General features: G+C 41.5%; 1 protein-coding gene across 2 annotated transcripts in view; it reads left to right on the forward strand.

Moving 5' to 3' along the window:
• The window catches only part of NCAPH2 (non-SMC condensin II complex subunit H2), a 79260-nt gene extending 71066 nt beyond the window's left edge, over positions 1–8194 (forward strand). Inside the window, exons 20-21 of one of the 2 annotated variants that reach the window (XM_033958146.1) lie at positions 831–980; positions 6177–6317. In XM_033958146.1, the coding sequence (XP_033814037.1) occupies positions 831–980; positions 6177–6317 (291 nt within the window). Of the gene's footprint in view, positions 1–830; positions 981–6176 lie in introns of both variants that reach the window. The other variant, XM_033958147.1, reaches the window with a different exon arrangement.
• The last annotated feature ends 1190 nt before the right edge of the window (positions 8195–9384 follow it).

The following is a 9384-nucleotide window of genomic DNA, read 5'->3' on the forward strand; positions in this document are numbered from 1 at the left end:
ACCCTTTTGTTGAATAGTAGAGCCAAGACTGACAGACCTATGTACTAAGGATGTTCAGTTTATAAGAAATGCTGAATTTGCATTTGGAGTCTGTAAAACATTTGTACCCAACTTCAGTATACTACTTCTCCGGGATTATTCTCAAGGTTCTGAAGTAAGCAAAGAACAACTTTCAGAGAAAGTTTAACCCCAGTTAATTATTCAGAAAGGAAATACAATCAGTGGAATTCATCATTTGTGTGCAAACATTGCTCAGGTCCCATCAAACTTGTAACTTGCATTCAGGTACAACTGGGATGGGGCTAAATGTGAACTTTGCTTAATAGTGAAGAGATGGAATCTAACTAAAACTTAGAATTGGCATTTGTTCTAATATTTTCTCTTTTCTGAAGGAGGGTGTTGTGTCCAATTTTAAGAGTCTCCTATATCACTTGCACTTCATATAATCTGAGCATCCAAGCTTTTTCAACAGCACATGATCAGCAATCCATATGTGTGTGGCTGCATGAATTTTTTTTATAGTGGGCCACATAAGAGATCCACTTGTCCTCAGGCTGCATAAATATTTTAGCATGATGTAGCTTGATTTATACTTATCAAACCTGTAAATTTCTTCTGAAATAGTGACTTCATGTCTATCACTTAGCTCTATAATTCGTCAAAATATGTACTAGTTAATTAGGTAAAACATTATTTTCTAAAATTTTTAGTGAGCTGCATCCTGAGATTAGGTGGTTCAGCACAATGGATACCCTTGATAAAACCTTACCATGTGCCTTATGTATTTTTAGTTGAGGCTAATTCTTACCTTCTTTCTTTCCCATACTTAGGAAGAGAGAGGAGCCTTTGATATACATGAATATGGAGACCGTCTAGTGGCTGGGTATGGCAACGTTGGTGAATGGCACACTTTTGCCAGCTTAATGGCAGGAAAGCAGGCATATGAAGTGTGCCGCTACATGCTGGCATCTTTACAGCTGGTGAGTATCATGCCAGCTAAATGTGTATTCCACACATTCAGTCATATCTATGAATGGCTTTTGGTTTTCTTGGTGTTCTATTTGCAGTTTGTTAGTTTCTCATGTTCCTGTGCAAACAGCATCCAATTTCTTATGGCTGGGTTAATCACCTTCATCTGCAAGTTTTTTTTGCAGAAGACATCAATCATTTTTCTTGGTTCCCCCTCCTTGTCTCCCTGGGCAGTATCCATTCTCCTCAGTTTTATCTTCTGAAAGCAAGTTGAGAAGATGTATTTTCTTCTGCTCTGCATAGTTTCTTGTTTTTCAGGTATTTAATCTTGTTTTTTGCTAGAGGCTTCCCTGTGCTAAGAGGGCCCGAGTGGTCCTGGAGCAGCTCTGCCTGGAGAGGATTCAAACGTTGGGGTCTGTATTCAGGGGTCTGTATTCAACTCTTCTGACAGGGCACCTGCCTGGCTAGCCTGCTCCATTTACCGGCTGGAGTGAGAGCTGATACAGGCACAGCACAGGCAGATCTCTTGAGTACAGTCTCTTTCTGCTTATGGAAGACATCAGGGTGGGTCTGTTTTTGACCAATTCAAAGGTTTCTGGGGCTATCCCAGGGGTCCCTCACCTCAAAAACTCCAAAGATAGGATTTTAGACTTTTCTGCTTTGTTCCCCTGGGCTGTTTTCTGTTGCTGAAACGCAGCAATGGTAGCCATCTTGGATTCCATGTTTTAATTTTAAAAGCCTTTATCTGCCTCTAAACACCTCGATTTTACTTTAAATTGATTTCAATGGACTCCTTAGGCAGTTTGTCCACCACTTCTTGTCAGAATAGCGCCGAAGGAGAATCCATGTACCGCTGGACTCGGAGTTGCTGAAGGCTCAGGAAATGGGGCGTAAATTCCTTCCAGAGCCCTCTATTCATGACTTTGCATCGACAATGAAGTGCATCTACATGGATGCCTCAGACACGTGAACTGGATCTCAGAGAGTCCAGGTCAGGTCTTTGACTTTGATTTTGTCACTCTAATATATGCAGTGTACATAAAATACAGGGGATCATCTGCACAATTGGAAAACAGATTGGGAGCATCACAGAAGGGTTTGTCCCCTGAGATTGTGATCTTGCCGTAGCCTATGGAGCTGCAAGACCCGGAGATACAGTCTGTAAAAGGGAAGAATGGGGGCTGATTCCATTCCCCTCCTCCAAGCATGCATCCTGCATGGTGGATAGTGGGTCTCAGTCAGGAGTCTATGGCAGCCATGGTCAGGGTGAGGATCCTAATGTGTGCAGGCTGTTTAAACCAGCAGACTTGTCAGAAGTCATTTTAGCTTCCCTGCAGGAGTTGAATTTGGAGATTGCAGGTTCCTGCTACCCAGCTTTCACTGTTATTCAGTACTAAGTCCCAGTCCACTTGTTTCCCCTCTCATCCTGAGATCACAAAGATGATAACGGAACATTGGGAAGTGCCAGAGGTCCTGCTGATGGGGATTAGGATAATGTCGAAGTTATATCCCATATCGGCTGACTTTCAGCAGTTGTTTACTCCTCCTCCTAAAGTGGATTCCTTGGTGATGCAGGTTACTAAGCGTACCTCTCTGCCCAGTGAGGGGGGAGCGAGCAGTCCTGAAGGACATGCAGGACTGCAAGGAGGATTTGGTATTCAAAAAGCAAGTCAAGGCTTTATCTTTGGATCTTAAGCCTACAGTGGCAGCTTCTTTTGTGATAAGAGCCTGCCACAAAATGTTATGCCGGAGAAGGGCATTTGCCCCCCTGGTGATGCGGATGCAATTGCTCATGACTTGGAACATGTCATAAAAGTTTTGGCTTATTCTTCTCTGCCTGCAGAATGTTTTGGATAAGTTAGTGGGCGGGAGACTCTGCATTTAAGGCTATTTTGAGCAGACTTCCTTTCAAGGATCAGATGATCTGATAATTAATGTCATGGATTGTCCTGGCAAGACAGCAAGCTCCAAGGGCCCAGTGTGGTTCCTTTCGAACTTATGAAAGACAACTCTTTGGGGGCTGCGGGTTCTAATACTCAAGAGTCCCTTTCAGGATACAAGACAGAAGTTTGGTGGCTTCAGGCAAGCCCATCCATCTGATTCTTGCCCAGGTGCTGCTTCCAAGAAAGCCCAATGATACCAAATCAGCCTCTGGGCTTTCCTGCATAGGGGGAAGACTTTCAGAGTTGTGGGCGACCTGGGTGCAAATTTCTTCAGACCAATGGGTGCTGGACATCATTTGTCAGGGGTGCAAGCTCAACATTTACTGGCCTTTTAAGGACCTGTTTGTAGATTCTCCGGCGAGAAAACCGGAGAAAGCAGACAAAATACAGGAGACAGTACAAAGAATGCCGCAGATTGGAGCGATAGTCTGTTCCGGACGCAAACTGCAGCTCAGGGAGATACTCCATATACTTTATCATGCCCCAAAAGGACTCGGGAGACTGGAGACTAATCATAGATCTGAAGGCGGCCAATGTGACACTCAAAAATGCCCAGACTCAGCATGGAGACCGTGCGGTTGGTCATAGTTTCTGTTGTTCAGGGGGAGTTTCTAGCCTCCATGGGTTTGACAGAGGCATACACATTCATATTTTCCTGGAACACAGGAAATTTCTCAGGTTCCAAGTCCTGGAGCAACATTTTCAGTTTTTGGCGCTGCCATTTGGATTGGTGACTGTGCCCCACACTTTCACCAAGGTGATTGTGGTAGCGGTGGCTCATCTGTGCAAGGCAGAAATTCAGGCAGGGGACATGGCTCCGTGTGACTTCTGGCTTTTGCCCAAGCTGAAAATGCCCCTGAAAAGGACCAGATTTCAGTCAAGAGAAGACATCATGCAGAATGCGACAGACCAGTTGCGAGCAATCTCAAGAGGTGTTCCAGCGCTACTTCCAACAGTGGCAGAACCATTGGAAGAAGTGTGTGGCAGCCCAAGGGGAATACTTTGAAGGAGATTAGTATAAGATGGCAGAAGCTCTGATAAAAGAAAACATCGATGAACATTTCGAAAGGAACGAACTACTTATAACCAGTCAACATGGTTTCTGCAAGGGTAGATCGTGCCTAACGAACTTATTGCACTTCTTCGAGGGAGTTAACAAACAAATGGACAGAGGAGACCCCATAGACATCATATATCTAGATTTCCAAAAAGCCTTTGACAAGGTGCCCCATGAACGTCTACTCCAGAAGCTGAAGAACCATGGGGTGGAAGGAGATGTACATAGATGGATCAGAAACTGGTTGGAAGGTAGAAAGCAAAGGGTAGGAGTGAAAGGCCACTACTCTGACTGGAGGAGGGTCACGAGTGGTGTACCGCAGGGCTCGGTGCTCGGGCCACTGCTATTTAATATATTCATAAATGATCTAGAAACAGGGACAAAGTGTGAGATAATAAAATTTGCAGACGACACCAAACTTTTTAGTGGTGCTCGGACTATAGAAGACTGCGAAGAATTGCAAAGGGACTTGAACAAGCTAGGGGAATGGGCGACGAGGTGGCAGATGAAGTTCAACGTTGAGAAATGTAAAGTATTACATATGGGAAGCAGAAACTTGAGGTACAACTATTCTATGGGAGGGATATTATTGAAGGAGAGTACACAGGAAAGGGACTTGGGGGTAATGGTGGACACAACAATGAAGCCGATGGCACAGTGTGCAGCGGCCGCCAAGAAAGCGAATAGAATGCTTGGTATAATCAAGAAAGGTATTGCGACCAGAATGAAAGAAGTTATTCTGCCGTTGTATCGGGCGATGGTGCGCCCGCATCTGGAGTACTGCGTCCAATTTTGGTCACCATATCTTAAGAAGGATATGGCGTTACTCGAGAGGGTCCAGAGGAGAGCGACACGTCTGATAAAAGGTATGGAAAACCTTTCATACGCTGAGAGATTGGAGAAATTGGGTCTCTTTTCTCTGGAGAAGAGGAGACTTAGAGGGGATTTGATAGAAACTTACAAGATTATAAAGGGCATAGAGAAAGTAGAGAGAGACAGATTCTTCAAACTTTCAAAAAATAAAAGAACAAGAGGGCACTCGGAAAAGATAGAAGGGGACAGATTCAAAACGAATGCTAGGAAGTTCTTCTTTACCCAACGTGTGGTGGACACCTGGAATGCGCTTCCAGAGGACGTGATAGGGCAGAGTACAGTAATGGGGTTTAAGAAAGGATTAGACAATTACCTACTGGAAAAGGGGATAGAGGGGTATAGATAGAGGATTACTGCACAGGTACTGGACCTGTTGGGCCGCCGCGAGAGCGGACTGCTGGGCACGATGGACCTCTGGTCTGACCCAGCAGAGGCACTGCTTATGTTCTTATGTTCTTATGAATAAAGGTCTTGATACTTTTTGAACGGCCCTTGTATACTAGCCTGCTTTCTGTTTCATTAGATGTCTTGTTTCTATCGCCTGCCCAGTAGGGTCAGGAATAAAGAGGAGTCACTCATAAGAGACTCATTGTAAATACTGAGCAACAGAACTATTGGTGCAGATGGCACACAAGCGGCTCCTTTTATTTCCACCTTGTTTATTTCGTTTAGTAGTGGTTTAAAAGCGTTGTTGTTTAATGTTTGTATTTAGAGCAGAATAGACTTATGTATTTTCGGGGCATTTCCCCGCACTCCCTCTTATGTTTGCACTCTAGGACTCGCTAGAAGCTTTGGTACTGACTGAGTGGGTGAAGCTCATCCCAGAGTGATGGGAAGTGGAAGTGAAAACAAAACAGTGGGTTCTCTACAACCCTCGCAGCTAATGAGAGTTTAACCCATTGGTCAAAATTACCATTCCTGTTTACAAGAAAGAAGATTAGCAAGGTAAAAACCTAATCTTTCTATACCCTGTGCCTCAGACAGATGAGAGAAATAAGGACAGATAACATTAAATTCTCTATTTGGACAATTTCATCCTTTCTTCACCATGATAAAAGCATGTAACATGAGAGAAGAAGGAAGAAAAATAATGAAGGGGGAGCACTGGGTGTTTTCCTGATGAAAACCAGACAGGAAGCAAAGTATCCTCAAATGTCTTAATATTAATTATTTGCATTTATAAATCTCTTTTTTTTCCAAGTGTTCAAAGCAATGTAATGTAATGTAATGTAATTTATTTCTTATATACCGCTACATCCGTTAGGTTCTAAGCGGTTTACAGAAAATATACATGCAATTAATACTTATCAGACTTCCCCTTTTACCCTTTACAGGCCAATGATTACACAGTGGAAATATCCCAAAAGCCAGGACTATATGAATCTGTGGATACAATGGCACTCCGACTCCTCAGCAGACAACGAGCCCATGAAAGATTTAAAACTTATGCAGCGCCTTCCATTTCTGACAAGTGACGTGAAGAAATGGATGCCTCTTGCTATAACATGACGTTGTGTCAGACTGCCTCCTTAACTTGCTTCTTTTATAAGACTGTCTCAGACAGAAGCAGTGCTGTATGGTAATGTGACAATACTTTTGACACAAAGGCTGCCCACCGAGACCTTTAATTTAGTGTCATTTGTACCATTTTATTTTTATTGTATCTAAGACCAGCAAAGATGTTGGTGCAAGCTCTCTTTACTTCATTGTACATATGACATGCTGGAGCTCCTCCAATTGTATAGTAATTATATATCTCTATCTTCTTTTTCTTCCATAGCTAAAAGCAGTGACTTTTTTTTTATAAATCTTTATAAAAAAAAACAATGGTATTTTCTATTACAAATAGTATTTATATTGTATGGAAACCCTCTTTTTATTTCAGCTAGTTTGCATTTTAACGACCAGAGTTACAATAGGTTTTCTGAGGAAAAGCATGAGACTCAGTCTTCACATATGGCTGATGTCATTTGATGGCGTCCAGGCTGGAGAAACCTGAACAAATATCTCAGAGCTCCCAGAACTTTCTGGAGTAGTGGAGCACACTTGTGTGGAGCGTCCTCATTTGTGGTGTCACATGGAGTCACCTCCATTCTCTCTTGTCCTCTGAGATCATCGGATATCCTTTTCCAAGGACTGCTTTTAACTAAATAAAAACTGTTCAGACTGTGTTTTTACATCTAGTTCACTTCTCCTTTTCTCTTTAGAAAAGGCCTCATTAGCATTTTAAGATTCCTTAAGTTTTGGTATCTCATAACCTGTTCCAGAATTGATATAGTGAGCAGTGTCGGTCAAGATTTTATTATCAACTCATTTGATTTTGCTTTGAAAAAAATATTTTTTTTACCGTTGTCTCAGAAGCAAAAGATTCTCAAAGGCTTAATGAATTATAGGTGGTGCTGCAAGACAATCTTGGTCACTGCCACTTGTAAAATGTGCAACCTGTCAAAAGACTGCATCCTTGGATCTTTATGGTCATCAAGACCAAAAGGTAAAGATCTTTGGTTTGTCTAAGTCTGGCCCATGTACATTGGAATCATGGACCTCTAAGGACCTTGGAGTTGCACCAGATACTGGGGATGCATTAACATTGAGGAAACATCAGTCCCCCATCAGTGCTGAGCATTAATAGAAATTATTTCATAAAGTCCCCCCTCCCAGGTCATTATAATCATAGGTCCAATATATTTATGGATTATTAAGGAGCTGAAGGTATTTTTAGAGAATGACATTTTTAGACAAATGGAATGCCACTTTAAATGTGCTTTGGATTTAATGATGATTGTGGACAGTACTGCACACAGTGAAATAGGCATTCATGATCTGATTACACAGGAGACCATGATAAAACAAAATATATCAATGGAAAGATTTGAGGAAGCATGTTAAGTGCTTCAGCAAATAAAAGCACAATTCAATGAATCATTGAAAATAAAGAATTTTTGACAAAAAGAGGGGAATTATTTGTGTGGTAGCATCTACTCAGTGATACCGTAGGGTCTGTCTTTGGGACCTCTGTCATATCTCCCTTTAACTGTCAATTTTCCAAGCTGAAGAGCCCTAGCCTCTATAGCCATTCCTCATAGGGAAATCGTCCCATCCCCTTTTATCATTTTCATTGCCCTTTCTGTACCTTTTTTTAATTCTACTGTATTTTTTTTTTAATTCAGTGATCAAAATCACATACAATATTTGAGGTGCGGTTACACCATGGAGCCATACAAAGGCATAATTTTCTCAGGTTTGTTTTCCTTTACTAATAATTCCTAGCATTCTATTTGCTGTCTTAGCTGCCACTGCACACAGAGCAAATATTTATGAGGTATGATCAATAATGACACCTAGGACTTTTTCCGGTGGGGGGGGGGGAGAGGGTGACATCACATAGCTGTAATTTAGGTTCTTCTTTTCTGCATGCATCACTTTGTACTTGCTCATATTAAATGTCATCTGCCATTTGGATGCCCAGTCGTCCAGTCTCATAAAGTTCTCACAATATTTCTCAATTCTTTTGTGATTTAACAACTTTGAATAGCTTTGTGTTATCAGTAAATTTAATTACCTCACTAGTTATTCCTATCTCTGGATCATGTTTGTTAAAAAGCAGCATTCCCAGTACAGACCCCTGGGGAACCTCACTATCTACTACCCTTCTCCATTGAGAATACTGACCATATGTTTTCTATTTTTTAATCAGGTCTTAATCCATAGCAGAATACCACCTTCTATCCCATGACTTCCTGTTGTCCTTAGAAGTTATTCATGAGGTTCTTTGTCAAATGCCTTTTGAAAATCCAGATACAAAATATCAAGTGGCTCACCTTTAGCCACATTTATTCACCCCTTCAAAGAAATGTAGTAGATTGACGGGGCAAGAGTTCCCTTAAGTAAATCCATGTTGGTTTTGTCTCATGCCTAAATACATGCTCAGTAATTTTGTTCTTTTTAATAGTCTCTATCATTTTTGCCCAACACCAATGTCAGGCTCACCAGTCTACAATTTCCCAGATCACCTCTGAAACACTTGGCATTAAATTGGCCACTTCAATGTTCTGGTGCCATGCTTGATTTTATAAGATAAATTAATTATTAATGCTAGTTCTACAAGTTCATTTTTCAGTTCTCTCAATACTCTGGGATGTATACCATCCAGTCCTGGCCAATTGCTACTCTTTAATTTATCAAATTTCCTCCTTACATCTTCCAGGTTTACAGAGATTTATTTTAGAGAACCCCTATTATGGATCAGTAACTGCTGTCTTTCCAGACAAGCAGAATCAATACAGATGATGACTTCAAAGCAGAAGGCTTTTAAACTGACCTATCTCTTAGTTTTAATTTGATAAAATTGAAGCGTATATAAAAACAAGTTTTGAAGAACAATCTGCCCAAAGCCACCATCATTCTCAAAGACTCATGAAGGCTGTGCTGTTTTGTGGAGGTGTGAACCAGTTGCTACTTTAACAAGAGAAATGGTGAGGGAAACTGAGGTGGCACAAACTTGATATGCCTGGATTGTGTCAGAGGATGAAATTCTAACTT

This window comes from Geotrypetes seraphini, chromosome 9 (genome assembly GCF_902459505.1).
Source record: "Geotrypetes seraphini chromosome 9, aGeoSer1.1, whole genome shotgun sequence".
Taxonomy (NCBI): Eukaryota; Metazoa; Chordata; class Amphibia; order Gymnophiona; family Dermophiidae; genus Geotrypetes; species Geotrypetes seraphini.